Source organism: Taudactylus pleione, unplaced genomic scaffold (genome assembly GCF_031769625.1).
Source record: "Taudactylus pleione unplaced genomic scaffold, aTauple2 ptg000162l, whole genome shotgun sequence".
NCBI lineage: Eukaryota > Metazoa > Chordata > Amphibia > Anura > Myobatrachidae > Taudactylus > Taudactylus pleione.
Window position 1 is genome coordinate 13,295,908 of NW_028284564.1, and position 20,115 is coordinate 13,316,022.

The window sequence follows — 20,115 nt, forward strand, 5'->3', positions numbered from 1 at the left end:
GGTGGCGAAAAAAAGTTCAGAATTGGGGTATAGGGGTGCAGGCTTAAAAAAAATAGCCTGCACCCCTGGGAATGACATTTTAAAAATAACTGTCAAACACTGTTTAAAAAAAAAATAGGGACACCCCAAAAAATTTAATGAAAAATTGGGGTGAAAAAAAAAAAAAGGAAAAAAGTGTTTAACAATAGGGAAATAGTTTCAGGGCTATTCTGCAAATATGCATCAGGTGTATTCTAGAATAGGCTATTAGCGGCAGGTGCATAGTTGCAGAATTTTTGAAAACTTACTTTAGGGACATAGACTATGCTAGTACCCATTTTCATGTACCCCAAATTTGATGGGACCACTTAAAAAAACTAAAAAAAATAACCTAAGTGCTCTTCTGCAACACTTCTTCAATGTTGGGAAAAAAAAACACCTGCTGCGACTATTTCAATCCCCGACTTTCATTTGCAGGCTAAAACGGGGGTACCCATAGTGATCCCCCATGTTTTTACAGTTTTAGGGGGGTCCTACAATTTATTCCAGATAAATTTAGTTTTTTTTCGCAGATCCCACTTCGCAGGTTCCCGTTTTCGTAGGTTTTATATTGAATACGGAGATAAAGCGGGTGCGCGCCCGATACTTTATCCCAGGAAAATCTCCGATGTGGAGAGAAAAGTCCAGCACGGACTTTTCGCTCCCATATTGAATACCCCTGATAGAGGTCTATTTATCAAGCAGTGAAAAGTGTGGAGGAGTGGACCAGTGGAGAAATTGGCCATAGCAACCAATCAGCTCCTACATATTATTTTATAGATTGTACTTGATAAATGCTACTTCAAATCTGATTGGTTGCTATCGACAACTTCTCCACTGATTCACTTCTCAACACTTTTCACTGCTTGATAAATAGACCTCTAAACCACTTAATAAACAACATCAATGACATCTGCAGGTTACCAGAGGGCTCTACTACAAACAATAAAAAAAAGGAGTAATGTAATAAAATATAACTAAATATTTATTTAGTAAGAACATGAATGACAAACCTGGATTATACCAATTTGATAAGAAGCAGCACCTCATGCAGTATAAAATAGTTACAATGGTAAAAGTATGGAATGAATAGATCACAAGTTCTCAAACTCGGACCTCAGAACCCCAAACAGTGCATGTTTTCCAGGTCTCCTCACAGAATCGCAAGTGAAATAATTATCTTCACCTGTGGATCTTTCAAAATGTGTCAGTGAGTAATGAATACACCTGTGCACCTGATGGGTGACCTGGAAAGCATGAACTGTGTGGGGTCCTGAGGACCGAGTTTGAGAACCACTGGTATAGATGTTAGAGAGCAAAATTAGTTTTCAAACTAATTGTTTGACACTTGACATTTAATGAAAATAACAGTCAGCAAAGATATATATCGTTGAATATGACTGTTCCAGTTATCCTCAGGTAAAGAAATTGGTCAAATGAGAGGTACATAATGTGAGAAAAGCTCCAGTCCAAGGTCAAGTCTTCATTACAGACTATAAAATGAATTGACATCCTCAGTTTACAGTATGTGACGTTATAATATTCCAGCAAAGTTCCAGGAACATAAAGATAAATGACATTTGCAGCATAAATCTCCTTCATAGACTGATGAATTGAATGGTTTCAGTAACATGAATTTCGTTGCTTAGATTTTGCCAACAAGGATGCAAAAGCCAAACAGTAATCTCATTAGCAGCACAATCAGCAAGAACTTTAATTGTTGAGTGTTGTGTGAGCATTCTGCATGCACTGTCCTCTTCATACAATCCCATCCTGGCCAATCTCAGATGACTAAGAGCCTTTCCCTGTTAGCCAGGCGATATCACCAGTTCTAGAAGGAAGGTGGATCAAAATATGTAGTAATTTTTGTAGATTATATTATTTTGAGAAATATCTATCTACTCTTTTATACAATACCTTTCTGGAAATGGTTGGTAAAGTAACTGGAGATAAATATATATAATAAACATGATCAAGTTGCTGCATTATAAAAATTGAAGTTGAATTTTAATGTTTTTAAGGGAATTTTTCATGGTCCCCTGAAATTCACCTAAATACACGTTATTCGGAACAGAGACCCTTACCATCCACAAAGGACATTTTTAAAATGACTGGAATTTTTTTATTATTTAAGGGGAGATTTATTAAAGCTTGGAGAGAGATAAAGTGGAGAGTGATATAAAGTACCAACCAATCAGCTCCTAATTTTCAAACAATCCTGTAAAGTGACAGGAGCTGATTGGTTGGTACTTTATCGCTCTCCACTTTATCTCTCTCCAAGATTTGATGCATCTCCCCCTTAATATGCCAGGTTTTAAAGGAGAATCCACAGATCCAAATGAATGGTAAAATTGGTGCCTTATAGTGAAGAAATTTGTTCCTAGGGGATAATCTATACGAGAAGGAAGTTTGCTTTAACTTGACTTTAGGAATCTCTTTACTTGCACTACATATTGTATCACATTATACCACCACTTTCTCCTCCTCTTTTTATCCCAATCAGTAAAAAGTGGGCATGATATAGTTAACAATAAAATTTAACTTTTTAGAATGCATGTAACATAGTAATTATTTTCATATATTTTTCCAACTAGCTAGGAAAGCACTAAATAACTCCAGGGCTTGTCCCTTTCTCTGTGCAGGCTCCACCCCCCACCGTGCAGGCTTGTCCCTTTCTCTGTGCAGGCTCCACCCCCCACCGTGCGGGCTTGTCCCTTTCTCTGTGCAGGCTCCACCCCCCACCGTGCGGGCTTGTCCCTTTCTCTGTGCAGGCTCCACCCCCCACCGTGCGGGCTTGTTCCTTTCTCTGTGCAGGTTCCACCCCCCCACTGTGCGGGATTGTCCCTTTCTCTGTGCAGGCTCCACCCCCCACCGTGCGGGCTTGTCTCATTCTCTGTGCAGGCTCCACCCCCCACCGTGCTGGCTTGTCCCTTTCTCTGTGCAGGTTCCACCCCCCACCGTGCGGGCTTGTCCCTTTCTCTGAGCAGGCTGCACTCTGCAGCCAAGCCTGTACAACTGACTGGATCAGTGTAAGCGCGATGGCACCGCCCTCTCAAAGTGACGTACAGCATCGTGATTTCACTTGGTATTTGTCACCTTTGCAGCACCTGCACACAATGAAGTTGTAGACTGCAAGACATTATAAGAACAAACAGGCAAATGTACAGCTGATGGAGAAATAACCAACAGGACAGAAACAGGCAAATTCAGGACATGTGGTGGAAACTGCATTTACGTACATATATTCATTCAGATGGATCCAGCTATAAACAGTAGCATTTGGGCCAGACATATGTCAGGCGTACACATACGTACACTTACACCCTATGATGGTGTAGAGATGCGGTCTCACAGTGTTAGTATTAAATGCTAAAGCCCTATTACACTATTTGTACACAAAACAATATTGCTATGAAGTGTCTTATTGTCTGGCCAATCTATATATATAGGTAATGCTGAAGAGTGATAAATATTATGTCACCACTTTGGTACTAGTGACAGATGGTATGAACTCTGACCTCTCCCACCAGTGTCGGGGCGAGTGCTGAATAGAGCAGTGGTTTCCTTTTTTGGGGTTTGGCCCATTTTTTTTCTGGTCTGCTGCAGTGTTTCCACTTTTGGATATTTCTTTTCTGCTTTGTTTCTGGTTTGCAGCAGCCTATTTACAGGGAAATCTGGCAATGTTAAGGTATAGTGTTACAAAAGATACGCTTCCTGACCTGTGTGTCTGCGCCAACATCTACTTTAAGAGTTGCAAGTACACAAACAGCCCTCACTGTCCCCGCTCCTCATATGCCTGCTCCTCCCCTTCCCTATTATATTCCGCCTCTTCAGGCATTAGTGTATGATATGCGGATAAGGACATATGTGCATTTTTTTTTTGTCACGCAATACAAAAATGTATATATTACACACACAAAAAAAGAAAACAACAAATGTATGTCCAACTCTACATGAGCACAATGAGTAAAAAGGATAATAAGAAGTAATTATGTACAGATCAATAAAAGGACACATGTAACACTAACACACTATCTATGAACATACTTGCCATGACAGATAAACATCCTTTATTGGATCGAAGCATTAAAAGAAGAATTATTATGATATGTTACATTATTTATTTATTTGATAATGGTAATTAAAGCAAAATTATCCTTAAAATATTTCCTATAACACAAAGATTAATGATTGAAAAATGTAATGTATATAATTCTGGTATAGTATTTAGCAGGGCTATTTTTCTGGAAAAATAGGTTTATTATATATATATATATATATATATATATATATACTGTATATAGCACTGTTATTTAGTGGATAAATATCTTTGTCATATAACGCCACTCCTGTTTATTATTCAGTAGTGTATGAGGAGATTTCTAATCTAGGGTTACGAGCAAAAACGTGCGAGTCCAGGGTGAGAGTGGGCCGTGAGGGGGGCAAATTGTATGCCGTTACAATGGCAAAGTCCCCCCTTCGCTCCTGATTGGATCGAGCCCATAAAAACGTATTCAGGCAGTAAATATATTTAATAATTTCTTTTTTAGGATAATTTTTCAACAAAATTAATTTTGTCAGCACAAATTATATTATATTTAATTGACTTTTTCAGTCATTATGACATTGCTTAAGTCGGTAAAGAATCATCACTGCAAAGCCGAAGAAACCTGTTTTTATCATAGGCAAAAAAAAATAAATGTGGCTTATTCATCAAATATATATTTTTCTAAATTGCAGATTTTCTACTTTTTTTAGTGGCTTTTAAAATAACAATTTTATTGTAGTCAAAATGTGCTGGATTTCAAAAATTGCTATTTGATAAATAAGCCCCACGGCCCACTGAGGGAGTGCAAGGCAAAAGAAGATTAGGAGATCTATAGAAAAGTATTGAGACATAATAGGACTGTAACTGAAGTTCGGGACACAATTAGCATTGTGTAAGAAATATTTTCTAATGAAGAAAATTAGGCTTATGCCAAGAACACCGGGACACTTGGGAACACCGTATCCGCCGAACGTGTAAGCCTACTTTTATTAGGGAAGCATTAACATAAAGTCCCAAACACAATTTGAATTACTACCTACATGAAAATGTCTATAGCAAATGTCAAATCAATTTGAATATTTTTATTATTAATATAGGCCCTCATTCAGAGCCGTTCACTATTTGCGTTTGTTCGTTCAAAAACAAGGGGTGGCTATTCAAATGATCCGTTCGCACATTGCAGTCTGTTCACACCTCTAAGTCTGAACGAGCGAGCAAAACATACGCTCGTTTATTTGTTAAAAACGCCCCCTGGCCGCTCGCACCATACGTCATGTCCGCTATTTATTAGATTAATCGAGTACATCGAACAGGATATGAACTGCTCGCTATTCTTGTGGTTGGTTTTTTCAACCGCTATTTTGCGAGCAGTTCTGAGTTAAAAAAAACCAAGTGACGTGGTCAATGACGCTGCTATATTAATTATGCACACCCATAAAACGCCCGTTTTGACCTTTAAGCACGCCTGCGTTCTGATCTCCACTCCCCGTTTTCAAGCACCTTCCCCTGTTACCACCCACATACGCCTCATTCTGTCACTCAAAATAGCAGGCACTCGCTATATTGCGTACAAACGATTTTCAGCCGCACTGACTGGTTCGCGCATGCGTACTAAAAACCGTACGCATGCGCAGATGTGCGAACATCGCTCGGAAGGAGCGTACTGCCGCTAGTGAGTGGCTCTGAATGAGGGCCATAGTTTGTATGACCCAACAAAACCTAAAATCAGGTGAGGTACTTTGTGAGGTCTTTTAAAGAATCAAATATGTATTTATTTGGCTGTTTTCCATATTAAGATTTCAATACTTCATAGCCTTTAACAGGTACAAAATGCTCTGCTCCTGGACTTCTGTCATCTGTATTTAAACACCCTTCTAATCAATTAGTCTAACATTGATGACTGCAATCGTAAATGAAATGGGAAATCCAATAGCAGAGCATTTTGTACCTGGTGGGAAGGCATCATGTTGGGCAATACTGTAGCCTGGTGTACACTAGTCTCCAAAGCCTACCTTTCATCAGCCGTTAGCATAATATAGCTGCTAAGTACCCATCATTTACCTCTGGCTCCAGAACTGCTTTGCTGAACAAATAATAAAGGCATTCATTATGAAATCCCGGCTGCCGCATGGCCGGCAGTCCGATTCCCGGCAGCAGCAGCCCGACAAAAGAGCATAGCCCGGCAGCGGAAGCCCGACAGCGATGGAAATGCTGATCGTCCCTAAGGTAAGTGAAAACGAACCTAACCAATCCCCCTAACCCTCCTTAGGGGTGCCTAACCCTAACCTCCCCCCCAAGTGCCTAACCCTAACCTCCACCCTCTAAGTGCCTAACCCTAACCCCCCCTTCCCCGCTGCCTAAACCTAAGTCCCCCGGGGGGGGTGCCTAACCCTAAGTCCCCCCCGGGGGTGCCTAACCCTCTCTCCCCCTAGCCTAACCCTCCCGGGGGGTGCCTAACCCTAAGTCCCCCCCCGGGTGCCCTAAACCTAACCCTCCCCCCCGCGGCTGCCCGCTCGCGGCGCCCGGCATCTCTTCGATCGGGATGCCGGGCGCCTGTCTCCCAGCATCGGGAAATTGACAGGCGTCTAGATTTTAGACGCCTGTCATTTAACCCTAGCTGGGATTGAGGATTCGGGAAGCTGGCGGTTGGTATTGTGGCCGCCGGCTTCCTAAATGTATCCCTAATAAAGGTCCCTTAAACATTACTAGGGGTACCTCCTTTGGACATTACTAGGGGTACCTCCTTTGGACATTACTAGGGGTACCTCCTTTGGACGTCACTAAAAGGAACACTGTGGGACAACTTGTTGGAATAAGTTTCCCTCACTGGCATACTATGATGGAGTGCAAATAGGCCTCTCATACTAGGGACTCTATTCATGAAGAAAGAGAAAACTGAATTGATACTTTTCACTATATATCGCATCACTTCAGACAGAGTGGCAGGAGGAAAAAGGTTACAGAGCGGTGGTGTGGGCAGAGTGCCCGGACGCAGAGGTATATGCGTCCGGGCACTTCAGAAAGCCTACACATTTCAAGTCAGTGCAGCGGTGTGGTGGCAGCGCTGGGAAGGTAAGAGCTAGTGACCCGGCTTATGCATGGTCACTTTACGGTGGGGATAGGGGCAGAGTAAGAGGGTACACTGGGGCAGCAGGCATCACAGAGGAGGTGCCCTGGCATATGTCAGGGTGCCGAGGGGGGGGGGCTGGTACTAATTACCTGGGCCTGGGCTTGTTGAAGGGGCCTGGCGGGGGCCTGGGTCCAACACCGCCTCCCCCTCCTTATCACCTATCAGCAGCCGGCTCTCTACGCCCCTGCATATGCCGGGTCACCTTACTAATGACGTCGGAGGTAGGGGCAGAGTGAGAGCGCACACTGGGGCAGCAGGCAGCACGGAGGAGGTGACCCTGCATATGTATATGTCAGGTCACCTTACTATAGCGGTGGTGGTGGGGTTAGGGGCAGAGTGAGGGGGCACTGCACAGCAAGGTGGAGGTGACTTGGAATATGCCCAGGGTTCCTCTGATTGGCTGCTGCAGCTAAAGGGGGCGGAGAGAGCATGGAGAAGGCAGGGAAACCGCTGTCTTCCCTGCTCTTCCCCCCCTCCGGAGGCACATTACGCCATCCTGAGATAGAGAAACATTTCTTAGAAGCTTAGTGATTCTTTGAATTGCTCTCCCTATACCAGTGTATTGGGAAGTGATGGCTTAACTAATCAGGGGAACCGCTGGAGAAATCTATCCTTACTGAATCAGGCCCATTGAACATTAATTCACATTAATTGAACATTAATTCGAGGCTCTAAAACAAAAGATTTACATAAATCCCAACTTACTCAACATCTCGCTTGCGTATAGATTTTCCAGATGCCATGACTTCCGCTACCTTGGATACTATTGGGTCATAGTTCATACTGGCTACTGCAATGACCTCATCATTCCTGCAATATATAGAAACAAGCACAGTTTGGCTTCTTTAGTATGTGCATTTTAACATCAATACGTCCAATATCTAAAATTATTTTGTGATTGTATCGTAATACTTGAAGGTTTGTCAAATGTAACATGATATATAAAACATTGTTGCTTTTATTGAATAACCGCTTAGAGCTGATTCTACACCATTCAGACTAGCAACACAGTGGCCGGGCTCTTGTCAGGTTCATTATAATGATGGAACAACTGTGATGCAGACCACCATGGGGCACAGAGGTGAGAGGTGGCTTAACAATGCCGGGTCATCCCCCCTCCATGCCACATGCACTCCCCCTCCCAGGGGGAGAGCATGCTCCTACCCAGATATAGCTATGGGGCCCAATAATGCACTGTTCCACTGCTAATCACAATCAAACAATAAATATATGGAATGGCCAGTCATGAAGAGACCTGCGCACAGGTGAGATACAGGCGGAACAAGAACAGAGTAATTTCCCTTCTATAGTATGTTTTTATTTAGTGCAGTGCATCCATGCAACCTATGATGCAGATTGGTCTGACAGTGGGTGGTGATGTCCCCGCTACCTTTGCTAGGGGTCATAAAGTAGGTTCATTTATAGCGTTTACTGTGTGACCATTACATGTAGATCTCACGGTATGATCTGATGCTTCTTCACAATGCCCATATGTTTGGGAGCTACTTATGATTGTGACACCCCAAAAACATCTTGCTGCCCAGCACTGTTCCTGAGGCCTCAATAATCCCTCAATACGCCATAAAGCAGATGGACAGGTGGACACAAGTACTATAAAATCTTATTTTCATAGTATATATTACTGTACAGACAAACCAAATACCATATGCAAAAAAAAAATAATTTATCCTAAAACATTCCAAGAATATAGAATACAACGATACAGTAATTATTAAATTGTTTGCCATTCATATTCATTTTTTTTAATTGGACATGCAAGTATTTGGGTTAATATTAGGATTAATTATAATAAGACTGGTTGGTGGCTTTTGGACAGCTGGACAAAATAAGTTTGCAGACAATACTCAAAATAGAATTGCCGCCCACAGCTCATAGCTGAAACACAGTTACAGAACTTTGTTATGCCGTATATATGTGTATGAGGTAGTGGGACACTAACACACACACACACACACACAGGTACTGTAGCTGTGTCTGTTAGTCATATTTGCATTATAGTCTATTACATACAGCAATTAGATGTGTATCATGCAAAACTGAGATAATACATTCTGTTACCAACACCATGGCTCAAGTCCCTAAGAATGTGTGATTTGTGATGGTGGCTGGATAAAGGCAGAAGATTGGAAAAGAAATACCACATAGTATGAAATTAAGATCCCAATGGTAAAGTTATTACCGAGAGACTGAACAATAGAGAAACCACCTAAATTAAAACTTTTAACGAACTGTGCCGTAGATACTACTGTGTGTATGGAAAATGGAGATAGCCAACTGTACTTCTTATTTTATTCATAGGGTACATATCCTACTTTAGGATATTGAATAATATTATCTAATGGAGGCAAGCTGTACTTATTTAGCTACAATCAAGAGGAACAGCAAGGCTTAGCTACTGTATCCTTACCCTGCAGCAAGCTATAACTAAATCGGGGATATTTATTATCAATTGCAGAAAGCCCCCGAAAATTAAGAATCATTATCGCTGCATATCACGGCAATTATGAATCTTTATACGCTTAAATGTATTAATAAAAATCAGAGGGACATGGGGGTAAATTTACTAAGGGGTGATTTTCAGTTCCATTCTTTTTGTGGTGATTTTGAGGCGATTTGGTTGTGATTTTGACAATCAGGAATTTGCTAAAGGCAAAACTGACTCAAAATCCTGTATCGGTACTTCCCCCATAGTCATCAGTAGAAAAAGCTAATTTACTAAAAGTCGATTTGAAAATAGACCCAAAATCGACACAAAATAGACAATTTACAATAGAACCATCAGAAATTGTTCTATTTGAAATATGTGGGGCACTCTGGCTGTATAAATCAGGCATTTAAAGGCATATCAATGATTTTTTTTAAATCATGGATATGCAAATTAGCACTGGGATGGAGGTGTTTGTGGATAATACAGTGCGTGTAACATGTTTTGGCCAGTAGGAATGTTTTTGCATAATTTGGGTCGATTTTCAGGTTGATTTGGAGAATAGAATACATTTAGAACTTCAAATAGAAACCAATGCACCATCAAAATAAGAATGGAACAGAAATGGACTGTTAGTAAATGATCTATATTGAATAGAAACACTGTGGTTGATTTTGTGGGGATGTTAATTCTATTTTGGTAGATTTTAAATGGAATCAAAATCGACTCTTAATACATGTTCCTCATGGAGTCCAATAAGATGCCAATCTTGGCGATCAAGAAGAAATTCACTTTACTTCTACCTACAGGCCCCTTCGTGACTGTAAAAAGCCATGATGCACAGAGGGACTTCCTGCAGCCTAGCTCAGAGAGTGATTGCAAGATCCCTCTATGGGTCTAGAAAAATCACCACAAAATGCAAAAATGTACACAAGTAGCAGAATGGCACCATTATTTTAAAACAGGAGGTCAGCTCTATTGTTCAGTCTGTAAGAACCAGAGAAAGTGACCTTTAACCTGGAGCCTTCAATGAGTGCTCCTAAATATTACCTCCATTGCTCTACGTAGGGTGTCATCTTACTATTGGGATACAACCGCCTTTTGGATCGCCTAAGTAGTAAAATAACGCACATCTTTACACAACTATTTTGAAGCTCTAGATAATAACCTGTGACAGAGGCAAGGCTCAGTGTAATGAATAAAATATTTTTTTAGACGTATTGATCAATTATGCATAAGAAAGGTGACAATACCAGTCATTTTATCAACATTCATCAATGATGAGATCATTATGCAAACAGTAAAAAATCTCCAGGGTAGTCGTCTGGTGTACTCTTATACTGAATCTGAAAAGTGTCCATTTTGTGCAGCCACAGAGGCTACTGAGGTTATTAGGGGATTCACTCATGGGCTCCAAACCTCATTGGTCTCTTGTGGCATATATAATACAAAAAAAGACATGGAAGAATTTAAAACTAATAACCAAATAGGTCACTGAGGGCCTTATTTATCAACAATCTATTAAAAAGTGACTATAAGGTATGGTGCGCAAAACCTGCTGCCCCCAGTTCAACACAACAAATGGAGGCTCACCCGACTCCAATACATATAATCCAACAAAGCAAAATTATTGTGTCATCCAGTGGCGCTGGATATAAAATGTTGCAAAACACAAAGTATTGGGATAGTACTTAATCCTTATCAGAAATTTGAAATCCTGCTGATCATCCTTTTGTATCTGGAGTTCTCAAAATCTTCATACTTTGTCCATATGATACATGTAACAAAAATAGTAAAGGAATGTCTTAATAGTCTGATGTAATTTTCCTATTAATGTTCATATGCAGAATGACGTTGTTCTTATCAAATGGGCACGTATGGTTGATGCGTACCCCACTCACATTAGAAAGTGTGGTTTAACTCCTAAAAAGGTTTCTTTACTCTTCCTTCCTAATTGTTATTCCAAACAAGTCTTTTTATATCGTGACACACAAATATTTATGAGGGGTGAAGTGATGCGTACCCTACTCACATGGTGTAAATGCTGTAACCTGCATATAATGGTTTCTTTTCGGATATCCTCCTGGAGTATCCTCGGGGTTAATTCCCATATGATGTTTCCTCCCCGCTGTTTCATAGAAGAGGAGTTTGCCTAGTCCCACCTGCTGCCTGAGGAGACAGGCAGCAGGTGGGACTAGGCAAACTCCTCTTCTATGAAACAGCGGGGAGGAAACATCATATGGGAATTAACCCCGAGGATACTCCAGGAGGATATCCGAAAAGAAACCATTATATGCAGGTTACAGCATTTACACCATGTGAGTAGGGTACGCATCACTTCACCCCTCATAAATATTTGTGTGTCACGATATAAAAAGACTTGTTTGGAATAACAATTAGGAAGGAAGAGTAAAGAAACCTTTTTAGGAGTTAAACCACACTTTCTAATGTGAGTGGGGTACGCATCAACCATACGTGCCCATTTGATAAGAACAACGTCATTCTGCATATGAACATTAATAGGAAAATTACATCAGACTATTAAGAGATTCCTTTACTATTTTTGTTACATGTATCATATGGACAAAGTATGAAGATTTTGAGAACTCCAGATACAAAAGGATGATCAGCAGGATTTCAAATTTCTGATAAGGATTAAGTACTATCCCAATACTTTGTGTTTTGCAACATTTTATATCCAGCGCCACTGGATGACACAATAATTTTGCTTTGTTGGATTATTTATCAACAAGTTTCATCATTCATAATGAGTGATAAAACTCGTTGCATATGATAAATTGTGCTCCAACCAATCAGCTCCCAACTGTCATTTTTCAAACAGATGACAGTTGGGAGCTGATTGGCTGGAGCACCTTAACTCAGGCCCTGAGCATGGAAACACATCGCCAGGCTCCCAGGCTTTGCTTGGGGACTCAGCAATTGCATGTTATCCCCTGCTTCTATTCTAAAACAGTAATTCAGTATGTAACCTATCATTTCCATGGAAACCATGAATGCATGCATTTACATAGATATATAATATAGCTCTAATGGATCCTTACAATGTTACTGACAACATGTACTTATGTGACTGCCAAATGATCTCCAAAATCAAAAGTGAACAACCACAATGGTCAGCATAACTCATCTACAACTATGAGGAAATTGCTTAAGCTGGCCACACGCTAGACCAACTTTCATCCAACCATCCAACTAGTTGATTGGTTGGAATGAAAATCTGGTAAGGAATGGGAGTAAATGATCAGCAATTTGCTCCTAAATGCCAGAAAACTGATGAAAATGGACGTTCAGACAAGTTTGTTAAATGTTTTAACTAAACAATTTGTTCAAACAACAGTTTTTGTCCATTTTCCGGCGTTTGGGAGCAAATTGCTGATTGTCATTTGCTTTCATACCTTACCAGATTTTCATTCCAACCAGTCAACTAGTTGGCTGGTTGGATGTAAGTTGGTCTAGTGTGTGGCCAGCTTTAGTTGCCAGACAGAATCGTGCCCTGTGCCTGCATCTTCCAGGCTATTACATAAGCCATGATATCTTAACCATTACATGACTGGGCCAGGCCACTTGTCACGTGTCGGCTATGCCATTTACCAGGAAATTTTTTACACCTTCATATACAAAAGGGAATATTATATATTTGTATTATTTTTTTTATTTCTTAACTGATATAGCTTTCTTGTAGTAAAATAGCTAATAAATGTAGTTTTATTATGTAGACATTAATCTGGGAAAAATGAGTAAAGACCTTTTGCCATGATCATTCCCCACGTGATTACTGCTATTCCAAATATTTATATTATTTATTGATACTTAATAATTGTGCTTACACAAAGTGCAAATCCATTATAGGGTTTAGGGACAAAGAGCTGTATTTTGTTTTACCTTTATAGTGTAGTGTATCGATGTAGTGTAATGATGTAGGTTACCAATGTAGTGTAGTGATGTACTGTAGGTTACCAATGTAGTGTAATGATGTAGGTTACCAATGTAGTGTAGTGATGTAGTGTACCAATGTAGTGTAGTGATGTACTGTAGGTTACCAATGTAGTGTAGTGATGTAGGTTACCAATGTAGTGTAGTGATGTAGGTTACCAATGTAGTGTAGTGATGTAGTGTACCAATGTAGTGTAGTGATGTACTGTAGGTTACCAATGTAGTGTAGTGATGTAGGTTACCAATGTAGTGTAGTGATGTAGTGTACCAATGTAGTGTAGTGATGTACTGTAGGTTACCAATGTAGTGTAGTGATGTACGTTACCAATGTAGTGTAGTGATGTACTGTAGGTTACCAATGTAGTGTAATGATGTAGGTTACCAATGTAGTGTAGTGATGTAGGTTACCAATGTAGTGTAGTTATGTAGTGTACCAATGTAGTGTAGAGATGTAGGTTACCAATGTAGTGTAGTGATGTAGTGTACCAATTTAGTGTAGTGATGTACTGTAGGTTACCAATGTAGTGTAGTGATGTAGGTTACCAATGTAGTGTAGTGATGTAGTGTATTGATGTACTGTAGGTTACCAATGTAGTGTAGTGATGTAGGTTACCAATGTAGTGTAGTGATGTAGTGTACCAATTTAGTGTAGTGATGTACTGTAGGTTACCAATGTAGTGTAGTGATGTAGGTTACCAATGTAGTGTAGTGATGTACTGTAGGTTACCAATGTAGTGTAGTGATGTACTGTAGGTTACCAATGTAGTGTAGTGTTGTAGTGTACCAATGTAGTGTAGTGATGTTGGTTACCAATGTAGTGTAGTTATGTAGTGTACCAATGTAGTGTAGTGATGTACTGTAGGTTACCAATGTAGTGTAGTGATGTAGGTTACCAATGTAGTGTAGTTATGTAGTGTACCAATGTAGTGTAGTGATGTACTGTAGGTTACCAATGTAGTGTATTGATGTACTGTAGTATACCAATGTAGTGTAGTGATGTAGTGTACCAATGTAGTGTAGTGATGTACTGTAGGTTACCAATGTAGTGTAGTGATGTAGGTTACCAATGTAGTGTAGTGATGTACTGTAGGTTACCAATGTAGTGTAGTGATGTAGTGTACCAATGTAGTGTAGTGATGTACTGTAGGTTACCAATGTAGTGTAGTGATGTAGGTTACCAATGTAGTGTAGTGATGTAGTGTACCAATTTAGTGTAGTGATGTACTGTAGGTTACCAATGTAGTGTAGTGATGTAGGTTACCAATGTAGTGTAGTTATGTAGTGTACCAATTTAGTGTAGTGATGTACTGTAGGTTACCAATGTAGTGTAGTGATGTAGTGTACCAATGTAGTGTAGTGATGTACTGTAGGTTACCAATGTAGTGTAGTGAAGTAGGTTACCAATGGAGTGTAGTGATATAGTGTACCAATGTAGTGTAGTGATGTACTGTAGGTTACCAATGTAATGTAGTGATGTAGTGTACCAATGTAGTGTAGTGATGTACTGTAGGTTACCAATGTAGTGTAGTGATGTAGTGTACCAATGTAGTGTAGTGATGTAGTGTACCAATGTAGTGTAGTGATGTACTGTAGGTTACCAATGTAGTGTACCAATGTAGTGTAGTGATGTAGGTTACCAATGTAGTGTAGTGATGTAGTGTACCAATGTAGTGTAGTGATGTACTGTAGGTTACCAATGTAGTGTACCAATGTAGTGTAGCGATGTAGTGTACCAATGTAGTGTAGAGATGTAGTGTACCAATGTAGTGTAGTGATGTACTGTAGGTTACCAATGTAGTGTACCAATGTAGTGTAGTGATGTACTGTAGGTTACCAATGTAGTGTAGCGATGTAGTGTAGTGATGTAGTGTACCAATGTAGTGTAGCGATGTAATGTACCAATGTAGTGTAGTGAGGTAGTTTACCAATGTAGTGTAGTGATGTGAGTTACCAATGTAGTGTAGTGATGTGAGTTACCAATGTAGTGTAGTGATGTAGGTTACCAGTGTAGTGTACTGATGTAGTGTACAATTGAGCAGATATCCTCTTAGGGGGAGGAGGACCAAATGTTAGCAGACTAGCACCATATTGGAATGACTGTCAGTCTGTATGTCAGTCACGTGTGTTAGGGAAGAAAAATGTGTTTTATTAATGTTTTTACAACTCCATAACTAAGCAATCACAGTGATGTGACTATAACACGGAGGTGCTCTTTGGTGCCAGCACTTTCCTAGCATTAATACTAAACTAAAGGCAGTCAGTCAGGTCCTGGCTACTCCCTGCACCCTTGGGCTGCCACTGAGGGAGGTGAAGTAATAACACAAGGAGACACATGACATAAAGAAGGCTTACTTTGTATAAAATGCCACAAATTTGGATTCCTCTATATCCCCTTGAATAATGACATCATCAAAACCTTCCCCATTGCCTGAAACAGGAAAATAAAGACGCAGTTATAGCTTGGATGTCTATAACGTACATTGTGAACATATATAAATTATCTATGACAATTGTTTTGAAAAGTAAAATGCATATATAGGTCTTATGCATGGTGCATACCCAGAGGCTCTCTAACAACGGTCAGACACAGTGTAAAGTTTTGCACTTTGAGACATGTAAAACATGTATCCATTTACCAGATATCATTAGCTCTGCCTGACATAGGAATCTTTTCTGACCTCAGTGCCAGCCATACACTTGCAAAGGGACAAAGTCGTGTTTAAGCACTACCTACCTTCACAGCTATCTTGGCCACCCTGTTTACTTAAGCTAATTGCACAAATTAGCATTGTGTAACTACTCAAGGAATGGGCTTGTGTAGCTGCCAATTAGGTATACAACGTGTACAGCCCTTTTTAACAACTTTTGAAAGCAATCAACAAAGCTATGTATTAATGCTTTTTGTTTCTAAACATGAATTGTTTCTTTAAATTGCTGTGCAGTGTACATCTGAGTGTGGTATGTAGTCATTATGTCGACATTCAGAATCTTTACATTCAGGATGTTGGCACCAGAATGTCGACATGGTCTGAATGTTGACAATGAACATGTCGACGTTCACAATGTTGACGTGGTCATAATGTCAACATTGTGAATGTCCGCGGTCACAAAGTTGATAGTACAGGTTTAGGCAGAGTCAGACTGGCCCACAGGTATACAGGGGAAATCCCTGGTGGGCCCCACTGCCTGAGGGCCCACCCCATCCTCTTAGAGTCAGTAACTACACCAAGATTAGCCCTACTTTCAATCAAAGTGGGTGGTCCTGACATACCCCTGTCCCCTACTTTATAAAGGGGCACTGTCCTCAGTAATGGTTGACCAAGTCCATCTGGGGTGACTGGACACCCCCCTCCAGTGGCTCGCCACACACCTTAAGTTGGGCCCCTACCACTGCATTCCCTGGTGGGCCCTTCATGCCCTAGTCCGACACTGGGTGTATGGCTGGGGACTGCTGTTAGGGTTAGATTTAAGGTTCGGTTAGGGTCCTAGCACTAGTAAAACACTATAGGGTCAATCCATTCAAGTGCGAATTTGCGAGTTGCTATATTCTCTTCGTTTGCATGGCGAATTAATTTTGCAATCCAATTAGTAACACGCACAGAACCAGTCAACTGAATTTGCATTTTTCCATTCGCACCTCCCTGTGGGTGAGAAATAGATGGAAAGGAAAATCTTTATTTTAAGGTTAAAATGTCTGGACACTGTGCTGAACCCCTTGGACACCCAGTGGTTTACAGATTCTTAAGGGTGTATGGGGCCTGATTCAGACCCACTCGCGAGCGGCTGTCCGCTCGCAAGTGGGTCGATGTTCTGGACTGAGCATGAGCACGACGGAGGGATCAAAGGGGGCGTGCTGTCGATGTTGATTGACAGCACGCCCCCTTTGGTAGGCGTGCCGGGGGCGTGCCTCCCTGACGGGGGCGTTCCCACGGGAACGCCTCCCGTCAGAAGCCGGCCCACTGACATCACTAGTGATGTCAGTGGGAGTGATTTTGGCTCTGATAGAGCCAAAATCACTCCGGAGCTTGCGGTTGAAAACCTCAACCGCAGGCTCCGGCTCACAGTTTCGATGGTCGCGATGGTCACGACCATCGCGGCCATCAAACTGCACGCTCGTATAGCCTGTGGGTGGTGATCCACAGCTATACGAGCGTCCAGGAGGAGGCCAGCCTCCTCCTGGACTCATGGAGGCCAGCCCTCATTCAGAGCGTGCGCTCTGCTCAGAGCGTACGGCTCTGAATGAGGGCCTATGTGTATGTATATATATATATATATATATATATATATATATATATATAGAAAATTTCGTGGATCGGCACTCGCATATACAGTGTTTCATCAACTCCGGTGCCCTCCGCATAAATCCATACAGCAGAAACTGCAAACAAACGGCGGCACTCGGAGACTTTCATGAAAAAGTAAGTGTATTTAAATATCCATAACAGGCACCAACGTTTCGGGACCGCTGCGTCCCTTTGTCAAGGTAATCAATGACACCTTGATTACCTTGACAAAGGGACGCAGTCGTCCCGAAACGTTGGTGCCTGTTATGGATATTTAAATACACTTACTTTTTCATGAAAGTCTCCGAGTGCCGCCGTTTGTTTGCTGTTTCTGCTATATATATATATATATATATATATATATATAATTATATATATATATATATATACACACACACACACACATACACAGTATATACACACACACATATACATACATATATAAATATGTATATATGCCCCCAGTCAGTGCCCGCCCCACCGCCCCTCTCTCACCAAGTATCTAATTATCTTGAGTAAGAAGGGACTGACAGGCTCTGGCTGCCACCTTCTTTTCTTTGTAGATGCGGCTAATGCTGCTGATGAACATGCCGCCTGGCACCTGGTCCGATAGCTGGCCCGGGTGCTGGGCGCTTATATGGAGGTGGAGCAGTCAGTTGTCACTCACGGCTCTGCTCCACAAAGGCCTATGGGAGAAGTGGCCGTGGCCATCTTGTCTTCTCCTGTAGCCAGCTGCCAGAATGGGTTTCTGTGAGCTCTGATCGTGGCAGCGGCGAGGGAGGGGGCAGTGCCAGGCGGGGAGGAGGTGCAGCTTGGTTCATCTGGGGGTGTTTCTGTGTGCTCAGAAACCCCCCCTGCGTGTGCTACAGACACCGCCCCTAATGACTAATTAGGCAGTGGGAAGTTTCCAATTAGCTTAATAAGTCCAACAAGTAAATCAACTTTTTTGTTAGTTTAGGCACCCCAAATTTAATTACAATATTTTAATTGAAAATATAATTGTTTTGTATAATTTTATTCAAATTTTTCAAGGCGCCCTTAAAGTACCCCAAAATAACCTTTTTTTCCTACTTTTTTTTTGCATTTTTCATTTAATTCGTTTGTGGATAAATGAAAAAAAGTTTGCTTTTTATAATTTATTTTTATTTTTTTTTAAAAGTACAAATCAGCCATTTGACAAAACTTACAGTACCTTCCTAATGCCCACAAACAGCCTTCTATTCGGTCCTGTTAACAAAATTATCACTTTTGGGGGGTCCAGGATGGTCTCTCCACTTTTTCATGCACTTCTCTCGCATATCATTTGGCAGTCAATTCGTACCCCTCTGCTGCGAGTACCGCAAATAGGCATTTTTAATTGGATTGGAGAATTCTCGGGAGCGCGCATTCGTGCAAAGTCTGCGAGTTTCAAGAAAGAAACTCGCTACTCGCAATACGCACCTCATTGGATTGACCTCTATGTCATCTTGCCGACTGTTTACCATGTCACCATTCTGGTGTCGACATTCTGAATTTCAACCTAACATACCACAACCTCTGAGTACATCTCTGTGTAAAAATGCCTTTCTATTAAATATATGAGTTCAAACCACCTTAAGACTAGGGAGCAGATTCTATTAGCCGTGAGACTTACTGCAGCTCTGCCCTGAGATATTCAATTACTGCCCGCTGCCGAGGGTGCACTTAACGCCGATTATTTCTCAGCCTCAAAAAGTGTGATTCCGTGGGGTAATTCCATAGCTCCGGGCACTTAATCCAAAAGCTAAGAGTTAACGCACGGGCTTGCCGCGCCTAGAACTTGCTAAATAACTGTATAGCTATGGGCGATAAACCTGGAGATGCAAGTGTGCCTTGTGTCCCTTTTATAACCGAATCTGCACTAGCGCCTCAGTGCACTGAAAAATCTCTCTCTCTCTTTCCATGATTCACCAGATAAGGTGCTTGTTGCTTATTTTAATATTAGGCACAATGACCTTTTTATTTTGGCTGCAGTAAGCAGAATACATGTATCTACAGTAATATTTCTATAGATCATCACAGTTCCGCGTGATTCATGTGCATGTGTAAAACTGTCACTTTCATGACCTTTCTTTGCATGGAAATCCGGGAACATTGCACTATAACAGCCACAGTCTTCTTTTCTGCAAGCAATCCCCATAATTCAATTATCGTTTATAGGTTTATTCCTTCCCTGATGTCATGTTTGTCATCATTCCATCGCCCATAACTCTCATGT

The 20,115-nt window shown here is 41.1% G+C and overlaps 1 protein-coding gene across 1 annotated transcript in view; it reads right to left on the reverse strand.

The window, feature by feature from the left end:
- Positions 1 to 926: 926 nt before the first annotated feature.
- The window catches only part of AIFM3 (AIF family member 3), a 114,242-nt gene continuing 95,053 nt past the window's right edge, over positions 927 to 20,115 (reverse strand). The window contains exons 18-22 of the mRNA XM_088475119.1: positions 15,949 to 16,024; positions 10,693 to 10,752; positions 7,902 to 8,006; positions 4,066 to 4,086; positions 927 to 1,849 (exon numbers count right to left, since the gene is read on the reverse strand). Of these exons, the coding sequence (XP_088331245.1) occupies positions 1,810 to 1,849; positions 4,066 to 4,086; positions 7,902 to 8,006; positions 10,693 to 10,752; positions 15,949 to 16,024 (302 nt within the window). The 3' untranslated portion in view covers positions 927 to 1,809. The remainder of the gene's footprint in view (positions 1,850 to 4,065; positions 4,087 to 7,901; positions 8,007 to 10,692; positions 10,753 to 15,948; positions 16,025 to 20,115) is intronic.